The sequence below is a fragment of the Strigops habroptila genome, chromosome 8 (genome assembly GCF_004027225.2).
Source record: "Strigops habroptila isolate Jane chromosome 8, bStrHab1.2.pri, whole genome shotgun sequence".
Taxonomy (NCBI): domain Eukaryota; kingdom Metazoa; phylum Chordata; class Aves; order Psittaciformes; family Psittacidae; genus Strigops; species Strigops habroptila.
This window is the reverse complement of record NC_044284.2, coordinates 25,601,497-25,628,122: the sequence shown is the minus strand read 5'-3', so window position 1 is coordinate 25,628,122 and position 26,626 is coordinate 25,601,497. Positions and strand designations below refer to the sequence as shown.

The 26,626-nt window shown below is 39.6% G+C and overlaps 2 protein-coding genes across 7 annotated transcripts in view; both read left to right on the top strand.

Annotated features, from left to right (window-relative positions):
* PLCH1 (phospholipase C eta 1) overlaps positions 1-10,880 on the top strand; it is an 83,281-nt gene extending 72,401 nt beyond the window's left edge. For 3 of the 6 annotated variants that reach the window (XM_030495110.1, XM_030495109.1, XM_030495113.1), the window contains 6 exons: positions 283-367; positions 1,152-1,298; positions 1,683-1,762; positions 3,776-3,835; positions 4,308-4,668; positions 7,624-10,880. In XM_030495110.1, the coding sequence (XP_030350970.1) occupies positions 283-367; positions 1,152-1,298; positions 1,683-1,762; positions 3,776-3,835; positions 4,308-4,668; positions 7,624-9,740 (2,850 nt within the window). In that variant the 3' untranslated portion in view covers positions 9,741-10,880. Of the gene's footprint in view, positions 1-282; positions 368-1,151; positions 1,299-1,682; positions 1,763-3,775; positions 3,836-4,307; positions 4,669-7,297; positions 7,327-7,623 lie in introns of all 6 variants that reach the window. The other 3 variants (XM_030495112.1, XM_030495111.1, XM_030495114.1) reach the window with 2 other exon arrangements.
* A 1,796-nt stretch (positions 10,881-12,676) lies between these two features.
* The window catches only part of STRIT1 (small transmembrane regulator of ion transport 1), a 37,495-nt gene continuing 23,545 nt past the window's right edge, over positions 12,677-26,626 (top strand). The window contains exon 1 of the mRNA XM_030495107.1: positions 12,677-12,847. The gene's annotated coding sequence lies outside the window, so the exon portion shown is untranslated. The remainder of the gene's footprint in view (positions 12,848-26,626) is intronic.

Here is a 26,626-nt window from a genome sequence, read left to right as displayed (position 1 = left end):
ATTTTCCCACAGAGTCTGTATCCTACACATGATGTTTAAGAACTGATTTGTACTCTTTTGAAAATTAGCCATAGCTGGCCAAAGCTTTTAAGACTACAAACCATACCTCAACTTATACTTCATGAAGTCATTTCTCATGATTATGCTGTTTGAAAATCCATGTGAATCAAAGGGTTTTGTATTCTTATATGAATTTCGATTAACTCTCTGCATGAATTTTCTTAAAAATTGACTTTTAATTTTTATCATTGGCTTTTAAAATACTTTGTTTTTAAAAAATAGATAATAGATCCCTTTGTTGAGGTGGAAATTATTGGGCTACCTGTTGACTGCTGTAAAGATCAGACCAGGGTGGTCGATGACAATGGTAAGATAATCTAGCTGATTTCTTCTTCTTGGAGTAGAATGTTAGGTAATTATAAATGATTCAGCACCTGTTATTACTTTCTAAATTGCAAAGCTTCTTATCTGATGAAATGAAATTATTGTATTCTAACAGATTAATTCTGAATTTCTGGTGTGGGGAGACAGACAAGCTAGAAGTGAAGGACAGGAGCTGTTCATCACAATATCTTTCTCCTGGATAGTTCTTAAATCTCCTTTATGCATAAGTTGCAATTTTTTTTTTTTTTTTTTTTTTTTTTTTTTTATGTATGGCAAATACATGTATAACTTCAAATGCAATGAAAAAACCAAATCACATCCTAGGAAGTTTCACTGTCACCTCAGCCTTCATAGGAGGAAGATGCATAACAGAGCGGGATAGCCTGTTGCAGCAGGAGAGGTGGCATCAGTTCTCACAGGCAGTTGTAAAACGATGGGGAGGGAAAAAGGCTAGTTCCTGTTTGTTCTGATTTGTCTTTAGCCTATTGTAGTTCTACAGAAAAACAACTTGTCTTGGTAACCTTGCCAGCTACCCAACCAGAACCATTTTGTTTGGAAAAGCAACCCAACAGACAGATCTGTCACTTTGAATTACTTACATAATGGAGATTGAGAGCACCTATATCTAGATGAGCAATAACTAATAAGTTTTCATTTGTGTATTTGGTCTGCTTGTTTCTTATGCCTCTTGCTGTGTATCATGAAAATTGAGGCTAGTGCTTGCTATGAACTTGGTTTGCAAAATTTCTGTTCTGTTTGCTTTACAGGGTTTAATCCTGTTTGGGAGGAAACACTCACTTTTACGGTCCACATGCCTGAAATAGCTTTGGTGCGATTTCTTGTTTGGGACCATGATCCTATAGGGCGAGACTTCGTTGGACAAAGAACTCTGGCCTTTAGCAGTCTTGTGCCTGGTTAGTCCCACTTATTTTCTTTGATTTAGAAATCTAGCTGAAGAACAAACATCTTTGAACTTCAAGTTTAAGATGAAGTTATCAGCATAAGAGATATGCTTATATCTCTGAGACTTCTTGTACAAGCATGGACAATTCTCCTTAGAGTGGTATATTCATCATTGCTTGAGGGAGTTTGGGTGTCTGTGCTTTTGGAAATTACTATTGGTGTCTGATTTATGACTTGGAGGTGGTTTGTACTGGGATGGGCTTAGAAAACCAGTGGCAACCTAAGATAAGTTTTAGTAAAGGTGTAAGGTGGCTTACTGTATATATTTCATTTTTATAGACAGTTTACCAGTTGTGCTTGAAATTACTTGTGGTGCAATATTTTTGGCTTACTAGGTTACCGTCATGTGTATTTAGAAGGACTGACAGAAGCATCCATATTTGTTCATATAATCATTAATGACATCTATGGAAAGGTAGGTATACCTGGAAATTTACATCTTTTATGACTTGTTTGTTTTAATTCTTCTGATAAAAATGGATTTAAATATACCACAGAACCTCAAAGGATTTGTGTGGTTTCTAAATGATTCTTACAGCTTAGGTTTGTGGCACTTTGGACATTGGTATAGCAGTGCCTAGCTCTCCCTGGCAATGATCAGTAATAAATTTGAAACAAAGTATTCAGATCATACAATAATGACATAGCACAATGTCTGATTCTCTATTGTCCTCAACTTGATGTCTTCATTTATACTTGTATCTATAGGTAATTACATGCACGCTAAGCATCAGCATGCTCAAGGAAGCAAAATACAATGCCTTATAGTGTTTTCTCTGAGGAGCACTGAGCCAGGGTACCCATTCACAGCACACCCATGTCCAGTAAAACTTGTCTTTCTGCAGCTGAGATACCCCAGTAACAGCACAGACATGCTTCCGTTGAAGCACTCAGGAAGCAGAAGGATGCAGCTCATAGTGCATGGTGGGGTTCCTTGTGGATGATCAGCAAGGAAAGCATAATGTACTCTTACTCTAGACTTAGCATGCATGTACTCATCAATGTTCTTATTGTTAGCGCCTAATAATTATCATGTCCAGTTACAGTAAGTCCATTTCTTCGATGTCTTAAACTAATTTTATTTTAAAGTAAATCTTGAGAACTGTAACAGCACCAGAACATGGTATTTGGCAAGCTATTTTTAGCAACTAATTTAAGCTTTAAATCTTTCAGGTTTTAGAGCAGAGATTTTGGTTTTCTGCAAGATTACTGGTTTTAAAATGTTTTTTAAAATGAAAATAAAAGCACAGTCCTTTATCTGTGCATTCTTGCTTCAACTGCCTTCATGAGCAGTTCACAAGATGTCATTGGAGATAAGTAGCACAAATAAATTAAGGCCATATTCAAGAGGATGCTAAAATAAAATAGCTCTTTGTAGTGATTAAAAAAAACAACCAAACAGAAAACCCCCTCAAACCAACCTGCCCACCTTTATGAAGGGAAAGGTTGAAAAGAACAGTTAGCCCTCAGTCTTTCTCCCTTCTGAGAGTGGATGCAGAGAATGTCATGTCAAATGTAGAACCACAGTTCTGCAAGCACCCAAGGAAAGCTGAGTGGAACAGAAATAGCAAAGAACATATGCAAGGCCTTGGAGCTGAGATTTGATATAGTCCAGATCCTTGCTTAACTCCCCTACCTCTATCGACACTGATCCCATTAGATTACTGAATAATTCAATGATGGCTCTATAAGCAACTTAGATGTCTTGCTCTTGGCATCCTTGTCTTAGTGCAGAGACCAGGGTTTCAATGTACTCCTCTGTTTTTGCCTCCGCAAGTGTTCTTCCTGCCAGGGAGGACAGCAGCAAGGTGGTGGAAGGAACAACACTGACCATACCAGATCTGTGCAAGTTCTGTGCACAAAGAGAATCAATCAGTATTCAAGGTAGACTTTGTTACTCCTAAATCAGTGTAAAAAGAAAAACAGTAGTGAACAGGCTGGAATGCACTGCAACATATACCTAGATCTGTATGTGTCTGGATACAAGTGTGAAATCGCATACAGTTTTGGTGGTAGTCTGTAGCAGAGCCTGTTTGGCTGTTGCTCTTGGCTCATGTGCTCTTCAAAGAAGAAACAGACTCAAGAAAAATAGTAAAGAGTAGCTTCTTAGGGAAGACCAAGAGGAGGAAGGGAGGAGAAGACCCATTGAGACTTGATCTCTGTATCACTTGGTGTTTTCATCTAATGCTTGCCTTAATGATGGGCTGTGCTATTGCTTCTAATGTATAAACAAAGACCGAATGCATGTTTGCATCCTTACAAGTGAGGATATCTGGTCAAGTTTCTGAGAGATACTTACATTAGACTAATAAATAGGTTTAAATTATTTGCTGTAGAGCAGTTATATTTACACCTGATGTACTACTACCTTATTTGCTTGTATCAAGCTTGTAGCCAAATGTATTTGCATTTTGTTTTTGCCTTTCAGTGGAGTCCTTTAATCCTCAATCCCAGTTACACAATATTGCACTTTCTAGGAGCCACAAAGGTAGACTTCATTAGCATGCACTTTGCACTTGCTGGGCACAGATTTTTCGAATTCCTAATCGCATGATCTGCAACTACCAAACTTACATCATTCTTCATTCAGACTCTGAAACATTTGAATATTGCTTTGATGAAGCCCATGCATAAAATTCCAAGTTAATGTGTAGCCTGTCACTGTAGTACACTTCTTAAAATCTTGTCATCTCTGATTAGGAGATTTTGAGCAAACCTCTTATAATTGTGGCAGGCTGCCATCCTAATGAGGAGAAATACAGGCATGCATGAATTCATGGAGACCAGTGCTGATAGTTCCTTGGTCAGAGCAGATGTGAATTGCTTGGTGTGAATTTTTGCTTTGCTGCATTTTTAACTTTGTCTTCATCATTCATAAATACTCTGAAAGCAGCCCTTTTCATTGTATTCATATAATAGTTTGAACTCACTCGAAACTGTGGCTGTTCTTGTCCTTTCAGAATAAGCAACTGATAGGACTCAGGGGTCTGTTTAACAAGAACCCAAAGCACAGTTCTGCTGAAACCAGTGGGCACTGTGTACGGAAGCGATCTATTGGTGATAGAATTCTCCGGCGCACAGCCAGTGCACCAGCAAAAGGTAGAAAGAAAAGCAAGATGGGTTATCTGGAAGCTACTGAAATTAAAGATAGTGCATCAGAACCAACAGACCTGAAAGACAAAGAAGGAGTTGTAAGGCGTACAAGCCGGAGCTTGCAAGCACGTCCTGCTTCTATGCCCGTGGACAAATACCTTCTTGTAGGACTGCCATGCCCAGCAGATGAAACTGCCCAAGATGCCAAAGGAAAAGAAAACACATCTGGTAAGATACTTCCAAAATTACTTTTGGTATAGTAAGCTGAGATAGTTTGTTAAAAGGCTTAGTTCTGCAGTCTTTATGCAAGTAGTTTTATTCAACTCTAGAGTTACTGGACAAAATTATTCTGCAAACAAGGCTAATGAATTGCAATAATTTCTGGAAGTACTCTTAAAAGGCCACTTCTCAAATTTCTTTTTCGTAATTTAAGAAGCAACCTTCAATTGTATTTCATCAGTTTCTGGTTTACTAATGTCCGTTTACTTATGGAAATGGAGCTGCTGGCATGGTGGGTTTTCTCTCCCCATTTTCAAGGAAGAACAACAGCACGCAGCATGTTTTTGGAAACAAGCGTGTGCAAAGACCAGTGCAGACTTTCAAATAGACATAAAGGGGGTAAAAGTAGGTCAAACTCTACCCAGCAGTCTTGATATTTTCCTATTAACCTAGGTTGCTTAATTTGATTAATTTGTATGAAAAGCATGTATTCGGATACAATTGTGGTCTTCTATTACTGATGCACAATACAATTTAATTCTTAAAATACCCTTTTTTCCTAAGTACATTCAGCAATAATAGTCCTGGTTTCAAAATCCAGTTATTCCCATGACTACAGCAAAGTTAGTGTGTTTGATCTGCCTAATATTTGATTTGCTGGAATATTTACTTAAGTCTAGGAATCTTGACTACAGTAGCTGTAATTCATTAGACCTGCTGTCTTCACCCTGAGACTTTCGCTAGTCCAGATCATCTATACTGCTTTTTGGGGCTGGTTTTTTTTTTTGTTGGGGAAGAGCACAGGCTGTCCCATGAGGCTGCAGGGGTAGCCAGATCCTAGTTCTGACAGCGCAGTGTTTCTGCAGTTAGTCCCGCAGGGCTATTCTTCAGCTGGCACAGGACAGCCAGAAGCACGGTCCGTCTTGGCGCACAGAGAGTGCACAGAGAAGCTCTCTTGGCTGGGGGGAGTGACAGAAATGCTGCTCTGAATATTTTTAGCTATGAAGCAGTAGCTTCCAGCAACCACAGGAGCCACCCTAAAATAGAGGAACTACTGGGCACAGATAAGAACACTTTAAGCCACCTTTGTTCTAATTGCCTGTGTAAGTGGCTCTGAAGGAACAGATAATCTGCACATCGCCTTGTAAAAGAAGTTAGGAGAAACAGCAAGCAGAATCAAACCAATTGTTTTTCTACTACCCTGAGAAGAAACTGTAGACAGAGGAAAAAGGATATTCCTCGTAAAAGAAGTTAACTTTGAAATGCTGTATTTTAAATTGAAAGATCCTCTAGATAAACCTTTGAAGATGATAGAGCTCAGCCATTCTTTGCAATAAATGTAATAATTTCTAACATATTTCTTCCTAAGACGCTACATACAAACACACAAAATTCTTTTAGAAGAAAATTCCACAGTTTTTGGAGGTCATGATTATTCACTTACAGCAAAAAAACCTTTGTAGAAAACACAGACCGTGGTGACATGACCTGAAAACCAAAAGCTGTCACAGGGAATGAATCCTGCCCCTTCTAACTATGAGAGGCATAGAATTCTGTCCATTAGAGTAAAGAAGACTAGTCTATGAAGGACTGGCCACCTTAGACATTAAGAAATGAGACATGAAGGAGGTGAAATTCCAAATGGAGCCCTCTTCTGTCCCCAAAGGACCTGTTCCCTTCTCTGTGCTGCAGGAACACCCTGGCTTAGTGGTGGTTGTAGAGGAAAGCTACCTGTGCCCCCCTTTTTTTTTTTTTTTTTTGTGGAAGTACCTACGTGAAATAGTGGTAAGAAAAGATACAATGCAGCCTGATGCACCTACAGGAATAGGCCTGGGTATTCTCATAAAGTAAGCTCAAACTAAATATTTCAGAGTGGGAGGTGGCTTCACCCATGGGGAGTTACTAGCCAGATGAAGTGTTCATTGTTGTAGAATGCAGTGAAGAATGGAAAGGGCTGGCTGTCCAACAGAGATGTTTCTTGCTAAAATACTATGGCTGAACATATCTCTACTGCCTTAATTGGAATTATGCCAAGTGGTCCATTTTCACCTCTCTTCATAGAGAAAAAAAAAAATGTCTGCAAATCAAAGCAGTGTACATCTCATCCATCCTTATCTAGATGCACTTGGAAAGCTTGGGAAACTTGTCGGATTTTGGAGATCAGCAAAACCAGACATGTCTGTTCTTACAGTGTGGGTTCAGTCACTGTTAGTGAATGATCAGGGCTTCTCTCGTTTCCTTCTAGGGTACCTGATTTCTAGCAAATGTTAGAAACAGTATGTATTATGCCAAGCTTGCTTCTGTAGTCCCTGCCTGATTAAAAGCTCCAAAGGAATGGGTCATGGAGCTTGGATTTGGCATATAAAGACATGTAAGAAGATTTGGTGGAGAAAATATCTAATTCATATTCTTTAAGGAATTCAAAATCCTGCTCTCATGAATGTAGCATGCTGTTAGAAGATCGAAAATGAAATCCTTGAATTGTAATACTTTAAAATAACTACATGTACAAAACAGTCTGGAATCCATCTACTTGGTACTTTTTGCTCAGCTCTTTTAAGCATGCATCTGGTTTCAAAGTATTATGTTTTTTAACAGAGCTGTTTTGTTCTGTCTTTATTGCCATGCTTCTGTATAGTACAAATCTGAATAGGAACACAGCTGAAGGTAATACCATGTGCAAGCTATGATATGGTGCCTCATTAACATTATTTGCAACAAATATTACATCACATGTTTGATGTAATAGACATTCAAAGGAAGTTTCAATGAAGTGCCTGCAGTTGTATTTTTCCATTTATTCATATCACTCAGATAATTTGTACCTGCACAACCCCATGATTAAGTTCTGTCACAAACTGTACCTAATTTTGCGTTCTCCATTTGTCTGTCTAAGGACAAAATAATTGTTAATAAACAGAACACAATATTGTATGCAACTAACATGTTTCTTATTTAATTTAGCCAACAGTGATGGCAATACAAATGAGAAGGAAACAAACTTGAAAGAATCTGTTTTTCTATGTTTGGAGAAACCAGCAAATACTTCAAATTTGACATCTCAGTTTAAGAAGAAGAATGACCAGAAAGAGACTACAGTTGACTTTTTAGTACCACCTCTACAGGAGCAACCTGAAAATTTAGTTTTTGCAAGTGGTGTAGCTGAAGCAAATCACCTTGTAGACTATCAGGAAAATAATCTTTCTGATGAAATTGTCCCTCTAATGCAGGACACTAATTTTGAACTTGCCACAGAAAAAACGCATAACAAAAACTGTGCGGACAATAAAAAGGAAGACAACACAAAAGAGTCTAAGGAGGAGAAAATAACTCTTGTAGGGACTTCCCTTTCTCAAAAAGTAGAGATGGAAAGTCACAAATATGACATCATCAAGAAAAGCACTGCAGCACCTCTTTCTTTGACAGATATTTCTTCTACCACTTGTCCTGATGCTCCTGATTTGCACTCTAGTCTAACCATGCAAGACAGTGACCTTTCTCGCCTTATAGATGAAGTTTCTTTAGTGAATGAGAATGAGATGGATAGCACTGTCTCAGCTCTGATTGGGCAATTTGATGTCACAGATGATGAAACTAATCTTACCACTGTATCAAGCCTCCATGGCACTAGCAGCCAGGCTTTCAGTATGTCGGCTGCACACGCATGTGTGCTTTCTGAGGATCTTAACAGTCCCTGTATGCACGACTTTACTATCACAAAGGCCATCAAATCCCCTTTGTTCTCCACGCCAGATACTACCCTGTTCTCCAGCCCTGAGACTGCAGAGTATTCTGTGCACACAGTTGCCCATGAGGCAACTCTTACACCAGCTTCTGAATGTAAGAGCCACAGTGGATTACTTTGCAAGAAGAAATTAAATAGTATAGCAAATGACATGCCTAGCTCTCCTTGTCCTTCACCTCTCTCTTTGCTAAATGCAAATCCCAAAAGAATATGTGGAACAAAATCTGGAACAAGCTGGGAAGCCTGCAAGACTGCTAGTTCTTTTGCTTCCAATAGCCTCATCTTGGAGGAGACACTTGTTGACTCTCTCAGTGGTGAAAATTCAGAAAGCAGCAGCCTTGTAGAAGTAGATGGGGATTCCCAAGATCTGTTGGTAACTGCATGTGAGTACAAAAGGGAAGACATGAGCCAGTTAGCTTCCCCTTTGAAACTGAGGCAAAAGCAGAATGCTGGGCATGATGAAGAGAGGCCTTCTGGGAACAGTGCGACCGTTGAGCTCTGTGCTGCTGCCCTGGACTGCTCAGAGAACTTCAGGACTGCAGGGAGTCATCTCCCTTCTCCAATGTGTGAAAATGTTGGCTTCTTGTGCCATCATCGTTCAGATAAACAGAAAAATGTAATGTGTACCTCCGAGAGATCCCAGCTCAACATACACTCACCACTGCTCAAAAATGCTTTGTCTTTCCCCCCTCATTCAACCATCAAGCAGACTAGCCCTTGCAAATCCAAGAGTCTTGGTGACTTGACATCAGAGGATATTTCCTGCAATTTTGAAAGTAAGTATCAATACATAAGTAGGAGCTTTATCTCATCAGGCATGAGAGACAAGAAACTTGCTGCTATGAAGACTATGAGACCACATTCTACAGATGCTCTGACGGAACAGCTGAGGAAGCTGGTGTCCCTGGACCAGGAGGACAGCTGTCAAACGCTGTACTCCAGGCAGATTGATGAAGACTGCCCAAAAGCGCTGGTCAGAAAACTCTCCTCCAGAAGCCAGAGCAGAGTGCGGAATATAGCCAGCCGTGCCAAGGAGAGGCAGGAGGCTGCCAGCAAGCAAAAATCTTCTAACACAAGTAGTGTAGCAGGGGTTATCCTCCGGAACAAGCCCTCAGCATCTCCTCATGTTATCAACAGGCATTCAACAGGCTCATACATAGCCAGGTACCTGAATGGCTTCCCTGGGGAGGATGTGGAGGGCCGAGGAATGCCAGAGGGTGCATGCGCTGCTTTGCACTATGGCTATAGCGACCAGTTATATACACATGATTCTGTTCTGCAGCTGAAACACAGTAATGATGATAAGCCTGAAATTTATTTCCTGCTGAGACTGTAGATTGTATAAATGTACATCTTCAAAGTTTACAAACTATTTCATTGAGAAATGAAGGATTTTTAGCAAGAAATACTTTTTGAGGGTTTAAATTATTTAGAAATGTAATTTCATGCTAGTGATCTGCTCATGATTTAATGTGCCCTTTCCTGTCAAAGCTTATGTAAACAGAATCCATGCTCCATCCTTACGTATGTATTATTTTGATTTAGAAATCATAAAGTGAAATAGTCTGGAGACTATTTGCATGCAGTAAGCATTTGTAGCATTTTGTATTAGTAATGCTGTGCTCGAATGCCTAATATTGCAATGAATGCAATAGTATTCTGTTTTCCCAATGTCCTGTCCTACTGTTTGGAAGAACATTTTTAGTGATCACTTTTGGCCTTTCGTGCAAATTTTACTAAGCATAGTGCTTTCTGTTACTGGCAATGTCCCTGGGGTAAGACTGCTGAACTAGGGCTCATTCTGCCCAACAAGCGGCAGCCACGGAATGAGACCCCTCACTGGCATCACTGTTTTCACCCTGACTTCTACTTAATTGTTAATATTAATTTTACATGTTTCCACATTGAACTATGATTCTACAGCAAACAATTTGTGGAATTAGGGTTAGTCCCAATTTGTGAGTAATATAGATTTGTCTTCTGCGCGTTCTATGAAGTATAATAACAGCTGTCTTCCTTTTTGTTGACTGTGTTGAATGCTCATTTCAAGACAGAGTGGAATGTGGGAGTAATTCTGGATTTATGAATGGAAACCACTTAATTTCTGCATATTTTGTTATGAATTTTTGCTATTGGTTGTATGTGTAGCTTCAGTACAGTAGCAGATCTGTTTTCTGTATACTTGTAATTTTATTGCTAAATTGTTGACAGTCAGTGAAATATTTGAAGCTGACGTGGTAGAGGAACTGTTTTGACTGTCCATCTTCATCTTTTTCCAAAAGCGAATCGAGTGAATAATCTCAAATACCTGAAGCTTCCCTGCAGGGAACAACATAGCTTTATTTTGCTTTTAAGATATTCTTTGCCTTTGCTGTAACTTTCTTATATGTAAAAGACGTACCTTTTACCTTTCTTTTGTAATGCAGAGTATAATTATTCTTGAAAACATCATTAAAATAGATTTTTAAGCACTTGATTACATGTTTACTGAAACTATAGCAAATCCAATTATGCTTAAACTAACAGTAGCTGGTGGCTGCAGACATCTGTCTTGCCATGAGCTTGCAATAAGGTTTCATAAAGGAAAAAATGTTGTAATTTCACATGATGGGAATGGTTCTTAGCTGGAAATCTGCAGGTGAGCTCACTTTCTTTTCTTTATAGGAAACCATGTTTATTGAGCAGGTCCAATTGCCTGAATGTTCCCATTTTGTTCCATTAAGGGTCTAACAGGTGCAACTGGCTGTTGTTCCAATCACTTAGGAGAGAGCAGTGTCTTTTCTGAATAAATAGCATTTTTCCAGGGAGAAGCAGACCCAGATACTGGATTAGTACCTTAAGCTGTGGACCCGAATGTCTATTCTGATATTTCTGATACAATTCCAAAGGTGTGACTGAAGCCACCTCTAACTTCAGGGAAGTTCAGAAGCTCTGTGCCTCATGGTGTCAGAATTATCCTGAAAGAGAGATGATTTCAAACTGAGACTTGCCCGTGGCTTGACTGCCGTGGTAGTGTAGATACTTTTACCAAGTGAAGGAGGGGATGTGTGCAGGCTGTGATCTGTTCTGCTAAATGCTGCCTGCCCCAGGTGCTAACACACTGTTTCCAGATACATTTACTTGTATTAGTAGAAACTATAAATTCTTTAGAAATAACTGACATGAAAAGTGCCGTGTAATTAAGCAAATCATAAAATCTCCATCGCAGGAGATGAAAAAACTAATCTTGACTTGAAGGTTGTTTCTAGTTTTAATTGGAATTAATTTAGCAAAATTGTATGGTGCGTGCAGGAGGTCAGAATAGATCATTACAGTGGTCTCTTATGACTTAATCTCTTATACTTTTGTCTTAATTTTAGAAGTTAATTTGGATGAGGACGCTTTTCTGTGTGAAAGTGAAATTTGAATAGTGAAATGGGACAGGGTTTGTGTAACATAGACTGAAGCCAGAGATCTGGCTCAGTGGTTTTTCCTCTCACTGGCCTTAGTGTTGTGGGGTTTTTCGTTTGGTTTGGAGTTTTCTGCCTTGCTGAGATTCAAATTATATTTTGTTTGCACTGTAGCATTGGGGTGTGCCAAAACCTTCTGACTTCTCAGTGCTGGCATACTCTGAGCCTGGAAGAACTCGAGTCAGAGTATTCAAGATTTTCAAAGGTCTTGTTATGATCTAGCACAGGTGAGAAGGCAGAGAGTACTGATGTCAACTACCATTAATTTCTGTTCTTGAGTAATCTGTAGGGCAGTTTGTGGGCCTGGACGTGGAAAACTGATAAGAAAGGCTATTTATATTTGTTTGCAATGATGATATTATAAGAGAGAAGTTTTCAGACTGCAGGAAGTAGTTTCAATAGGTTGTATTAGAAATGGATTTGGTCCTTAAAAAATGTATGTCTTCAATACATGAAAAAAATGTATTAAATCTCAAGTGTTATGTATAGGAGTGTGAAGATACCTGTCTTAGCTCTGAATGGAGAAACTTGGTGATGTGATGAAGCATTTTGAAGATTGGAAGCAAGCATTCTGTATAAAAGGTTTGAATTGGAGAGGGGTCTAAGCTAAAGTCAGAGACATTATCTTTTGCTTTTATGTCATAATTATAAAAGAAGAAAAGCTTAGTAGTAAACAAGTGCTAAAAAGTCAATGGTACTATTTTGCACATATTATACATTCGGAGTAAGTATGTTTAGTATTTTTTGTATTAAAGCAAGTGCATCAGGTGTTTTTACAAGATAACCATTTGACCATCTTTCTCTTAATTTACTAGAAATGGAGAGCATTCAGACTCTGGAATGAAGAAGTTGAAATTCAGAGGAGCTGAGTCCATACTACCCTTACAGAATAGGCAGGTGAAGAATTCTCCGCAGGAGTGGCCTGCCTTCTGTTTTCCTGCCAGCTGGCATAGCGTCCAGTCCAAGTGCAGTGCTGTTTCTCTTTGTGTACCAGGTCAGAAAGTATTTCTAATCCCCAAAGGCATATGGGCAATTCCTATGCTTGCTGTTAAGTATATGGCTAAGGTATTCACAGAATTAGGAACCATTCTGTAAGCAGATGTCAAAGATGCTTGAAACCTCAAGTTAAATTTTCAAATGAGAGCTTGTATAAACAATTTAATCCATATTGCTTCTGAATCTGAAATTTACAAATAGTAGAAATGCAGGGCAAGGACAAAAGATGGAACAGAAAGTTAAAGACATTGTTTATCTGATAAACTAATACTTATTTGTGTGTTAAGTGGGAAGTTAAGATGAATTGGAGACAGGTAGACAACAATCTCCAGTGAAGTCAGTTGGTATAAATCGATTATTCTAAAGGAGATGTACTGCATTCTGTACCAGGTTATATTCTCAATTCCAGTGGATTTTATATATCCAAGATGTCTATTGTATCTTCAGTTTTTAGTTTGAGTGAGCTTCATTTTCTTTCATGGAATGGAAGAGATATAGACAAAAGTACATTCCTATAGTGATGAGAACTGTAATTAGTGTACAATACCAGTCTGTTGCAGGTAATGTCTCATTTCTAAGTACTGGGCCAAATACATCTCTGGTATAACTAAAAGGTCTGATCAGAGAAGCTGTACTTGGGGTAGATTTGCCTTATTAGATATAAACTTTTTGGCATGTTAAAGCAGTGTGTTTTGATTAAATAGCACCCACTTTTTCTGTGAAATTCTGATACTTGGCATAAACTTATATACAACGTATTTGCTCCATGCATGCCTCCGGGAGTCACTGCTGCTGCTGCACCAGAAAGTAGCCATGTGAGAGTCAACAGGCTAACTGATGCTGAGCCTGGGCTCACTGACTGCCATGCGATAGTCTAGGGCTCAGGCTAGTTCTGTAGCTGCCAACTTGTAGAAGGAAATAGACAGCCTGTTTGGGATACTTTCATGAGCCTGGAAGCATGCTGCCAATCCAACTGTTCCAGTGGTGATGTTCCCATCATAAAGGTGGCATGGCATATCTGAAAACACACTGGGAATCCTCCTGTATCAGGAGGATGATGTGGTATCACTGGTAGCTATTAGCAATATGAGCCCAGAACTGCTCTGATGTGCCTGTATCCTGGGCTGCATCAAAAGAAGCATGACCATCAGGTCGAAGGAGGTGATCCTGCCCCTCTGCTCTGCTCTCATGAGACCTCACTTGGAGTACCGTGTGCAGTTCTGGTGTTCTCAACATAAGGACATGGAGCTGTTAAAGCAAGCCAGAGGAGGGCCATGAGGATTATAGGGGGGCTGGAGCACCTCCTGTATGAAGACAGGCTGAGGAAGTTGGGGCTGTTCAGCCTGAAGAAGAGGAGGCTGCGTGGAGACCTCATAGCAGCCTTCCAGTATCTGAAGGGGGCCTACAAGGATGCCAGAGAGGGACTCTTTGTTAGGGATTAATGCAGTGATAGGACAAGGGGAAATGGGTTTAAACAGAAACAGTGGAAGTTCAGGTTAGGTGTAAGGAAGAAGATCTTTGCTGTGAGGGTGGTGAAGCACTGGAATGGATTGCCTGAGGAAGCTGGGAATACTCCGTCCCTGGCAGTGTTCAAGGCCAGGTTGGACAGAGCCTTGGGTGACATGGTTTAGTGTGTGGTGTCCCTGCCCATGGCAAAGGGTTGGAACTAGATGATCTTAAGGTCCTTTCCAACCCAAACTATTCTATGATTCTATGACATAATGGTGGTCTAATGTGATATTCTCAAAACCATAGAAATGTTTGTCTCATTGTGAATTTGTGCTGCAAAAATTATAGCAGCGTCAGAGAAAATCTAACCCAGAAGTAATATGCTTTATACAGCAATACTGAAATGTGATGCTGAGTAGCAGTAGCAATGGGACAATTTTGGAAAACTGAGATTGCTTGCTGCAGTAGGCTGGTGTACTAGATTATAAAATGAAGGGGCACTGTATAAAGAAATTAAGCACTTTCTGAACTCATCTTGGTCTTTAAGCCTCTGTGACCATCTGGTACACAGATTACAAGAAGCATAGTATAGAGCCAGGATTTTTAGATATATGGATAGAACAGACCAGCAATCTGCAGTTCAGACATTTATAAGGCCATTCATTTTTAGTTGTTTCCCAAAATTAATTAAACTGTGTATGAACAAGGCTGCAGCTTTTTGAAAATCCATCTAGTGAAGACTTTTTTGGTGCAGAATTTGTTGCAAACTTCAGCTTATTGCAATATTACTCTCAGTGCTTAAAACCAAATATTTCTGGTTGATGTTTGTCTAGCTTCATCTTCCAGCATGAAACTATGTTTCATCTGACTGCTCAGTTGAAAGGGCTGTTACTACACAAGTTTCTTTCTCATAAACATGAGATCACAGCTTTCTCTTGGGCATCATATATGGATCAACCCCCTGAAGTCTCCCTTTTTAAAATATTTTATTCGTTCCTGGACGTCTCCTGTGAAGACTATAAAGTTTCCAGCACCATTCAATAACAGTAGGCACCAGAACCAGTTGCAGCATGTCAGGGGCAGTTATGTCAGTGGAAAGCATGGAGATAAGATGATTAGTACCAGCTTGTGGATATATTTATAATGTAAGGGCATTTAAACTTTTTGGCTGCAATATTGCAGTTGAAGAATCTGTTTGGTGGGTATCATGTCTCCCAACTATTTTTTTTTTTTTTTTTTTTTTAATTCTTTAGCTGTTGGAGTTCTACTTTTGTAAATATAATTTGCATTTTTTTCTGTCTGAGATTCATTTTTCCTTGCTACCATCTTACCTTGCTGTCCAGCTCAGAAATGTGTTCTTTATTATTTTGCATTCCTCAAATTTTTGTGTCCTCTGCAAACCTTAATCATTACCAATTTAACACTTTTTTTTTTTTCCAGGTCATTGGTACAGCACAGGGACAATGTCTAAGTCTTATAGGACTCCTATACAAATGCTCTTGCTTGCCACTGATTCACTGTCTGTAGCTCCATTTGGAGGTACAGCTGCTAACCAGCTTTGTGCTTTTCTAGCGAGTGTCATAATGATCATGCATCATTAAAGTCTCTTGATGAAAATGTCATGAAGCACCTGAATAAATGCTTTATGGAAGGCTAAACACTCATCGTCATCATCATCACTCTTACCTGTATGGACTGAACTGTTATAATTCATGTCCAAACCAGTAAATCTAGTTTCTTTAATCCTGTTTTGTGTGGTATTAATTCCATTACCCTCGTTTAACTCTTTCTAAATATTTATTTCCTTAGTTATTTTTTAATTACTTTTATTACTTTGCCCAATTTCTACATCAGACTCTTAGCCAAGAGTTATCTCTCTTGTTGCATTTACTCTTTTAAATATTGGTACACATTAGTTGTATTTCAGCCCTGTGCAACTTTTGGAACAGTTGAAAATTCAAAAATTAAATATTGGGGCATCTTCTTCAGCCAGTTGTTTTTAAACTCTTGGATACAAGCACTTGTTGATTTAAATAGGTTTTCATTTTGCTATTTTTTTCTGTCATTTTGCCTAATTCCAAATAGAATAATTGATTGCTGGGAAGTCTTACAAATAATGACAAGATTTTGTCCATTCCTAAACAATCAGCTGAATGACCAGAGCCAAGATTTCTCAAGATTTCTTTTGTGCAGTGGAGGAGGGAGCTATAAATAAGTTGCAGGAGTGGCTAAGTGCCGTTTGACTGTGTTAAGATTATGCATTTGCTGAAAGGAGTGATACTTACCTCTTTTGCAACAGAGTGAATGAATGATCTTCTTTAAAATGAAAAGCCGGTGCATCAAGGATGATGCAAATGATAACTTTTTAGATTATTTCATACTGTATTTAAGAAGCTCGGCCGTGAAGTAACAGAACATAACACCAAGCAAAGGTATTTTTCAGTTCAAGTTGTTCTTCTTAGAAGAAAAAGACTCCTTTCCAAGCTGTGTTCCATCCTAGCTGCATGCAGGTATAAATTGGCTGGAAGGAACAATTTTTCTTCACTAAGAATCTATATTACTCCAGTATGTCTTGCCAGGTATTTTTAAAAGTAAAACTGTGTTATGAATGCTGAAGGTGTTTTCACCCTTTCTCATCTAATGCGTATATTTATTGCTTAACAGGAAGAATTGGAAGAAGGGAATAAACAATTATATTCACCTAGCAAAGGCTAGTGGTTCACATCCTGGGTTAGCAGGCCTAAATTATTTTTCTAATTTATGAAAGAATATATAAATTAATCTGTTCAAGAATCTGCAGAGAACAGTTAAGAGCTGCAAAAATGAGGCTGGAACATTGCTTTTCAGATTTATTTTTTTTTTTTTATTCAAAAGCAAAAAGAGTCTCTAGTTACCTTTATATGATTGTTTTGGCCAGTCATGCTGCATGTCAGCAGTGCTGAGGTGGTGTGACATGACTGATGGGGTTGGTCGGATGGGTAGTAAATCACATTCACTGTTCAGGAGTAACATTTTAATTCTGTATTTTCAAGATCATGTTTGTAAAGTCCACCTGTACAGCTCTGAAAGGATGGCAAACTTGCCCAGTGCTTGAAGCAGGGTTACTCTGTCCAGAGATGCCTCAGCTTTTCCAAATGTCCTGGTTTCGGCTGGGATAGAGTTAATTAATAAAAAGGTAGTTAGCTAAAAAAAAATCCACAAAACCAACAAACTCCCAGTTTTTCTCCACTGCAGCTCCTGTGTCAGCTGCTACAAAGTTTCCTTCTGTGAGGGGCAGGCATGAGGTGACCTGTGGATGCTGAATAGCCCAATGCTGGTTTTGTTGCTCTCCCTTTGCAAAGGGTGACTGGTTATTAGCATGCCTCTTTCTGCACACACCCATCACTGTGATTACCAAGGGCTGGTGCAACAGAGCACTAAGGCTGGCTGTGGTACTTCTGGGCACCTACTTCCCTGAGTATGCCCCATGGCTATAGGGGGAAAGCAAGACATAAAGGGGGCATGAGGTATCCTTATCCATGTCTGCTGCATGCCAGAGTCCAGCTCCAGGTGGACCAGGGGCTCAAATGGCAGGTCAGGTCCCTGGGCTGCAGTACCTACTTCTTCAGCCTTTCCAAAAACACATCTTGAGTCCCTCTTTGTGATCTCACTCTGAAAAGGCATCTATGCAAATCTTGCTGCTTACGGGATCATAAATTGTCCTAGTAAGAAACGTACTTTGTATACTAAAATGTTTTGATCAGAGGGCTTTCTTCATTAGCTTTCCTTTCTCATCTTAAATAAGATTAAGCTCTAAAAGAGTAAAATATTTCATTAAAAAAAGGAGAAAAAAAAAAAAAGAGAGCTATAGAAAGAACAGCCAGAATTTCCCCCAGGAGCATGTTGGGTCGGTTTTATTCTTGGGCTGGTGCTCATTTAGATTTGTTTTGGTAAGATTTTAAGGCTGGCTTTGCAGCAGGAAAAACAATGCTTGGGACCCTCAGTCCACACATACAAGACAGTGTGGCAATGTGATTACACTGATTACAGATCTGCTTAGACATGCAGAAGCAGAAATAAATTGAATTTCTATCAGTGATTATCTTTTAAAGTCCTGTGTTGATTGGGGCAGAAATAAATTAAAATGGGCAGTGCCTTCACTGGCCTAGTTGAGCATAGAATTTCGTGTGTGTGTGTGTGTGTGTAAAAGCCATGGAAGTTGAAATGTGTTCTTTAGGATGCAAATTTAGTATCTGGTATAGCTGTGGACCAAACAGGAACATTTGGAATCCAGGTACAGCTTACAGCTGAATTACCTCACCTTCTCTTGCTGTCTGTCTGCAAATGCTTTTATGTCAGATGCACAAGTGTGTATTTGTATGTATAAGAAGGGGTCCTGAGAGGGAGGGGAAGGAGGGCAGCTGTAGCTATTGCAGGGGCTTTATTACTCCTTCACTTAAGAAACAGTTGTTTCTTGAATACAAAAACTCTTTGCAAGAGACTTCTCTTTATGCATGGCTTGACTCAAGCACTGCTGTAGTCCTAACAGTGTTTCTAGGGTCCAGATACAGAGAGAAGAATAGTGTCAGCCTCTTCTGCAAGTGGAGTTATGTTATTTGTATGCCTGCCTTTGCCGCTTTGGTTTACATATATGTGTGTGCAGCCAAGACACTGCCATCTGAGGAATGGTGAAATGGTCGAAGGGAGTTTGAGATTCCGAATTGACTAATTTTTACAAATTGCTTTGCTGAGCATTTGCCAATAGAGATAAATCCTCTTTTTCCTGGTGGGTGAATTTAAAAGCACTGTGAACGTCCATTTCAGACTTTATAATGACATGGAAATAGCCTTCATATTCAAAATGGTAAGATATAATCTTGCCATGCAGTGGACATGGCCGTGTAAAAAATGAATGGGAACTTGGGGGTCTGGAACATGTCTGTACGCTGGGACAGGTTTACTCCTGGAGGCTGTGCTACTGATGGTCAAGGGCACCTCACTGGTTCCCACTAGCATTGTGCAGTGGTACAAGAGAGTAGAAGGTTTCAGGAGTAAAGCCCCCCAACTCAGACAAAACATCCATGTGGCACTGCATGGGACTTTGCTGTTTCCCTTTTATGACCAGTGCTAGAGATAAAGCATTGAATTAGATCTGCTCCATCGCCTTTGTGTGACAGTTATTTCCCTGAAGCTCTGTTGTTCCAGATTTATGCAATGTTCTGTAATGGCATTAGATGGATGGTTAATTTAAGTACATCTGGATATAGACTTAAATTTGTCAGTAAAGTCAGGCAGTATTTATGTTATCCTGATCTCATTTTAATGAATAATAGTCTTAAGGAAGCACACTTTTAAGGAAAACAGATGTCTTGAATCAGATTATTAACTCATGCTTAGTTTTCAAACACTCATTTGACTTACAGGCTTTTTAAAGTGGATTCTTTCTTTTAATTTGTGCTTCACATCTTAAACATTTATAGTGAAAATCTTGTTAAAGATGTATTAGTCTAAAATGACAGTTTTAAATTCAGTGGAGAAGTTCTACTGAAAATCAACACTGCTGAGAAAACAGAATATAGATTTGCAGAGTGTCTGCAAGTCATATTAATTTGACTTTTTATTTTCAGCACTACTTACCTTTTTTTTCCAGTAAAATAAAAAATTCAGTTGCGTCTGAGTGGATCCTCTTGCAGGACAGGGTTCAGCAGAAGGAGGAATACAATCAAGTGCTAATTTGAGTTCTTAAAGGCAGTGTGCATCCAGGGTGTAACTACTGAAGTTGATGGAGTTTCCCCAAACATATGCTAGAATGGGAGCCTATTTCTTGACTGTTTACCTAAAGTCAGTCCATTTAGAGCTGTTCAAAAGGCTAATAGTAGAGATGGAAGTTTGATTTAAAACTTGTTTCAGGTTTCTAGTACTTTTCCCTATCTGATCTTCAAATAGAGGTGATGCTGAATAAGGAAGATGGTAATTAATACCCTTGTATTTATTTACTTTGTCTTGGGACTGAGATGTTAAATATGTAAAATATATGCTTAGACTTCTTAAGGGTGAGGGTGCATGTGCTGTTTTGAATTAATTTAAATAACTAGTAGCACTATTGACCTGCACTCCCACTTTTTTCCTATAGCTTGAGTGAGAACCTGATTATGCATAGTGTTTGCATAAAATAAGGCTTTAGCACTAATCAGCTGTGTTCTTAATTATGGAAGATAATCGTTATTATCTGTTTGTCTGGTTTGATCTGTGTAGTCAGTGGGCAAAGGGTCAGCCCACTTCCATGCATATTGCCCTCTGGAGGAGACTCTTCAGTCTCTGGCTGTATGAGTAGGTTGCATTAAGTGACTGTTTTTAATTGGGTACTCATTAGCTTTTTAAAGCTGCAGTGCTGGCTCTCTTCCTCCTGCACTCACACATACACACAAAGTGCCCAGTGTTTGAGGGTATTTATGAAGCATGAGCTGAGAGAACCTGTTCCCATGTTACGTCACCAGATGAAGAAATGTAATGCCACCATAAAGTGTTGCTCTCCAGAGATCTTGCTCTTAACTAGAAAGGTTGAAGCAAACACAGGGAATCTGCTGATGGAATAAAAGACCAAATCTGAGAACAGTTTGGGATATAACTGCCAGCATCCTTCAAGGGTGAAAGGGGACAAAGACAAATGTCTCAGGGCCATATAAGTAAAGCCAGGCAATAGAGAGTTAAAGCTGCTGCATTGGTTTACCCCATGTTCAAGTTGTGGGAACAGGAGCCGTGAGACCTTTCTTGCAGCAGCGTCCTTGCCCATCCACGTTTGTGTAGGAGAAAGTTGAGGAAGAATTAATCTTTCTGGATTTCTCTCGGATCAGTAGGCGTTTTCATGAGATAAACCAAGATTTACTTATTAATATAGTTTTTTATATGAAAGATAAATCCTCAGCAGTCTCTGCCTCTGGTTTCCATGCTCAGACTCTCCGTGCCAAAACCAGTACTGAACCAGCTTTGCAGCAGGAATACTGCTAGACTTGACAGCAGGAGTGAAGGGAAAAAGCCTGATGCACACATGTCCAGTAAATTGTTCCTTTTATTTCCTTTCTGAAAAGCACTTTTTTTTTTTTTAATCAAAAGATGTTAAAGTGTTCAAGTTCATACATTATCAGGCCAGTAGAACGCAAGGCCTTCTCTGCTGTAGGTCTTTGCTAGGAATCATGCAGAGGGCTTCAGTCCAGTGCCAAATGAAATGGTTTCTATCTCTTCAACGGTTTTGGCAGCCCCTTCTGTTGCAGTTAATACTGATGCTAAATGCAAAATGAATAGATACAAGCCATGGCTGACTTCTGCTTCTGAATGCAAAGCTTTAAACAAGAAATATTTTTATGTATTTTGTTTGAGCTATATAACAGTATAAATTAGACCTAAATTCATAGTTGTTGGTCATACACATCAAATACGTTTTCATTTGTTCTAAAGTGAAAGAACTGTGGAGAAAGTGCTGGTATGACTTGTAGAAAACAACACTCTAAGCATGGCAATTATGGGTTTCTGATGTATTAAGGCCTTGCCAGGCTCAACATTCAGTCCAGTGCAGTTGCTGAATGGATATGTGTTCTAGAAAGATCTGTAGTTCTGAGTACTACTTTGCACTGTAGTTCTGAGTAGTTCAGTAGTTAAGAAGCTTCATATATGGAAAATCCTGTGTCAAGGGGCTCAGTTTCACACTGGACTGGCAGCCCCAGGCTCCATCCACTTCCAATGTTCCTCATTCTGGATAGGCGTTGGTGGGGTTTCCAACAACCTCTCTTCCTCCCTTGTGACTGTAGAAGGGGGCAGCAGATGTTTGTTCTTGTCAGACAAATAAAATGAGATTATCTTTTCACTTGGTAAAATGACCACCTATGCTGCAGGAATAAGACCACACAAATCCTATCTTTTTGCTTTCCAGAGCCAAAGCGCCAAAACCAGTGTGCCTAGTATGTGGTCAGGGTGTTGATAGTACAAGCTAGTGTCACATAATTCTGAACAGCGTGAATTTCTGCTCCAGGTATTGCTAAAGGAGGAAAGGGAGGATGATATGTGCTTGCTGTTAAACTCCAGTGAGTTTAAGGTTGGTTCTTATCAAAGCAGGCTATGTTGAAAGAGAATGCTTGAAGAAGGGATTTCAAAAAAAATGTTTGCAGGTAATTATCTCTGTAAAGTAAAGGGGAAGGATGTGATAGTAGCAAGAAGAATATTGTTGAGATGCTACAGGCTCATTACCTCTCTAATGACTTGTAATTGAGCATCGTGTTTGGAAAAGTCTCTGCTTGCTGAGTGGTCTCTAGCCACCTTGGCTCTAGACACTAAAAAGGTATTTGTTCCCCTGTGCATGCATCAAAATGCTTTGGATGCAAAATCAGACTAGGCAAATAAAAATGACGCAAGCCAGGTTAGCCTCTGTGGGCAAAGGAGAAGGAACAAAGGATATCAAGGAGGAAGGAAAAGATTTCTTTGTTTCTGATAAGCATGGAGGGCAAGCTTATTAGAAGACATGAATGTCTTTTCCAAGAGGTGGACCCCAGTGAGGGGGAGGCAGATCCTTCCAGCTCTGCCCTCTAATGCCAGCTTGACCCTGACTCACCCACATTCACTGTGAGGTCCCTGAAACATGGGCCCTGTGTTTTGAAATATTATAGTTTCCAGAGATGGAGCAGTGTGGAAAGACTTTGGGGGAGCTCACCTGTATTTTCCTATACTCTCAGGATGTTGATGGATGGAAATTTGCTTCTTGCCTATACTTTTTAAAATGTACATTGCTTTAGAGCAACAGGTTTGTATCATGACAAGAGTACAACAGACTGGTACTTAAATGTAAAAAAAAAAAAAATCTGAACAGAAAATACATTATATTTTTATCACATGACACTGAACTAAGCAGGATTACTCAGTGTGTTAGTCCATTAGGGCTTTATGGCTTCCTCTGAATATGAACTGAACTTTTAAGGCTGGAATTGGATCTTCAAGGGCAGGAGTTGCATGCTGCAACACTTGTGCACAGTGCCAAGGAACAGGTTACAAACTCTTCTTCATTCTTTAGTGACTATAAATATATTGTCTCAGTATTCTTCTAATACTCCAGTATCGCATTAAATTACAAACAAATGTTCCTGTTTTGCAACTACAGCTCTACTGCGCTTATTTAAGTGACTGTTCTTACACCTGCATTGTGTGTGTATGATGATGCCTGGAAGAAGGGAGAGGCTGGCATATTATCATAGAATAGTTTGGGTTGGAAGGGACCTTCAAAAGTCATCTAGTCGAAACCCCCCTGCAATGAGCAAGGACATATTCAACTAGATCAGAACCGCATCCAGACTTGAATGTCTCCAGGGATGGTGCATCTGCCACCTCTCTGGGCAACCTGCTCCAGTACTTTACCATCTTCGCTGTAAAAAATTTCTTCCTCATGTCCAGCCTAAATCTCCCCTCTTTTAGTTTAAAACCATTACGACTTGTCCTATTGCAACAGGCCCTGCTAAAAGGTCTCTACCCATCTTTCTTACAGTTCTTTTAAGAACTGAAAGGCTGTAATAAGGTCTACCTGGAGTCTTCTCCAGGCTAAACAACACCCTGTCTCAGCCTTTCCTCATAGGAGAGATGTTCCATCCCCCTGATTATTTTTGTAGCCCTCCTATGGACCCTCTCCAACATGTCCATATCTATCCTGTACTGAGGACTCCAGAGCTGGACACAGTACTGCGAGGGTTGGTCTAACAGATGGGGAGAATCACCTCCCTTGAGCTGCTGGCCGTGGTCCATTAGATGCAGCCCAAGATACAATTGGTCTTCCGGGCTGCGAGTGCATGTTGCCAGCTCATGTCCAATCTTTCATCCACCACTATCCCCAAATCCTTCTTCTCTGGATTAGTCTCAATCTCTTCATCCCCCAGCCTGTATTGATACTGCGCGTTGCCCCGACCCAGCTTTGGCCTTGTTGAACCTCATAAGGTTTGCATGGGCCTACTTCTCAAGCTTGTCCAAGTCCCTCTGGATGGCATCTTTGGGACTACCTTTAATGCAATTCCTCTGGAAAACAAAGAAAGTACAAGTAGGGAGCAACATCTTCAACTGTAGTGTTTATCAGATTCTGGGTCCTCTAAAATCCCTCTATTTTTGGACTTGGCATTGCTATTCTTTTTGAAATAGAAGTTTAGTCTCCTGTTGAAAAGAAATGCATACTAAACCAGTTGATGGTTTTCTTCCTATAAAAAAAAAGTTAAGCTATTAAAGTTAAGCTATTTTTTCGTTTCTAAAAGATTGTTTTGTCTTACTCTGAATTGCTTCTCTGTATATATTTGATTCCAATATATATCGACAGTTGAAATTAAAAAAAAAAAAAAAGAGCCAGACTACCTCCAGAACACCCTGTTGTTTCCTTTTCTTTCTTTATTTCTTTAAGCCGAAGAAAAAGCAGCTGCCAATATGTTCAGCGGCTGGCAAGTAAAGCACTGTCAGTACGGCTGACTTGCTGTGACATATTAGTAAACAAGCAGTTACGTGAATGGTAGCCAAGTTTAACAAGATCTCCACTTATTATCCTGTCATTTTTTGTGGAAGAATATGCCATTGCTGTCAGATCCATCTGTTCAATTGCACAGCCTGTGCATAGAAATCACCTAGTCTTACACATGGGGAAAGATTTTTGGAGAAACCTGAAACCAAGAATGAAAGATGAATAGAAGATCTGTTAATAAATAGTTAGAACTCAATTTAGGTAAATGACTGTCTGGCTGAGAGCAGCCAGGTTTTGTTATGTTGTGTGGAGTGGTGAAAAATCTGGCTATCTCGCCCAACGTAAACATGATTTGTTGTAGTCTGTGTAGTTCAAATTTTATCTGCTGCTTGGTTCATCACAAAATGATACAGAAAGGAGGTGGAAGAGAGACATTACTGGGGAAAGCCACAAAAGAAAAGCATGTAAGAAGTTATCAATTTAAACTTCTCTCCCCCCCCCAAATTAACCTGATCACTTGCTTGTAAAAATCACTGCTGGTGTAATTGGAATACCCTTCTTGGTAGCAGTGGTATGGAAAAATTAACAAATGCTGGAGAAACTTCAAGGGATAAATACATAACCCTAATAATATTATCTTATTGTTTATCCTATTCCATCTAAGAGCTTGACAAAAAGTTGCAGGGCAAGAGGATAGTTGATTGAATGATCTCTTCTTCTTTTAGAGCACCAGTCTTACTAGGAGCAGCTGAGGGAACTCGGGTTGTTCTCTCTGGAGAAGAGAAGACTCAGAGGGGACCTTATTGCTCTCTACAACTACCTGAAAGGAGTATGGACAGAGGAGGTGGCTGATCTCTCAAGTAACAAGTGATAGGACAAGAGGTAATGGCCTCAAGCTGCACCAGATGGAGGTTTATATTGGATATTAGGAAAAATTTCTTCACTGAAAGGTAGCCAGGCATTGGAACAGGCTGCCCAGCGAAGTGGTGGAGTCACTATGCATTGGAAGTGTTCAAAAACCATGTAGATGAGGCCTTAGTGACATGGTTTAGTGGCAGACTTGGCAGTCCTGGGGTAACAGTTGGACTGGATGATCTTAAAAGTCTTTTACAACCTAGATGATTCTATGATTCAACAAAAACAAAAGGTTGCCATCGGATTTTGCTGGGGGTTGGGAAATTTGTGAGCTGGTAAGGGGTTGTGTTCCTGTTCTTTCTGTGGAGGAGACCTCTGGAAAAATAATGGGGAAATCCAAACTGGGTATCACATTTCAGTCATTGTCAATCAATAAATAAATAATGGTTGGACTAATTCTAAAACTATTTCAGTAAAAAATGAATTCTATTGCTGCTGTCCTCCATAGTGGTGAATTCATCTCCCAATGCTGTCAAACCAGTCTGCTTGCTGCTTTGGTGCAAATGAGCTTAACAGGAATTCAGAGGCCCTGCTGAAAGGACTGACAATGGAATGGGATGAAGTGACAGCCAGAAGCATGTTAGAACGTTGACAGAAGCGGAAGTTTTAACCTGGATCTCTGGGCTACGCTAACACCTTTATGGAGCTGGGCAGAATAACTAAGTAGCTGCCAAACTATTCATTAAAGTTTAATAAGTTGCTTGTTCAGATATTTAGATCCAGCTTTGTGACTTTTGCACAGCAAATTTATGTCAACTGTCAAATATCTTTGCTGTATACGCTGGCAGGGCCTACCACATATTTGCAGAACAGACTTCTGTTAGCAACTGTACTGTCATTCTGGTGACTTTTGCAGCTTGGAATTTTTACTTGCCTGTCAGTACAAATCTGAGTAATACTCTTAGCTACTCTAAATTGAAATGGATCCTTTGATTTCCATGGGACTGGTTCATACCTCAA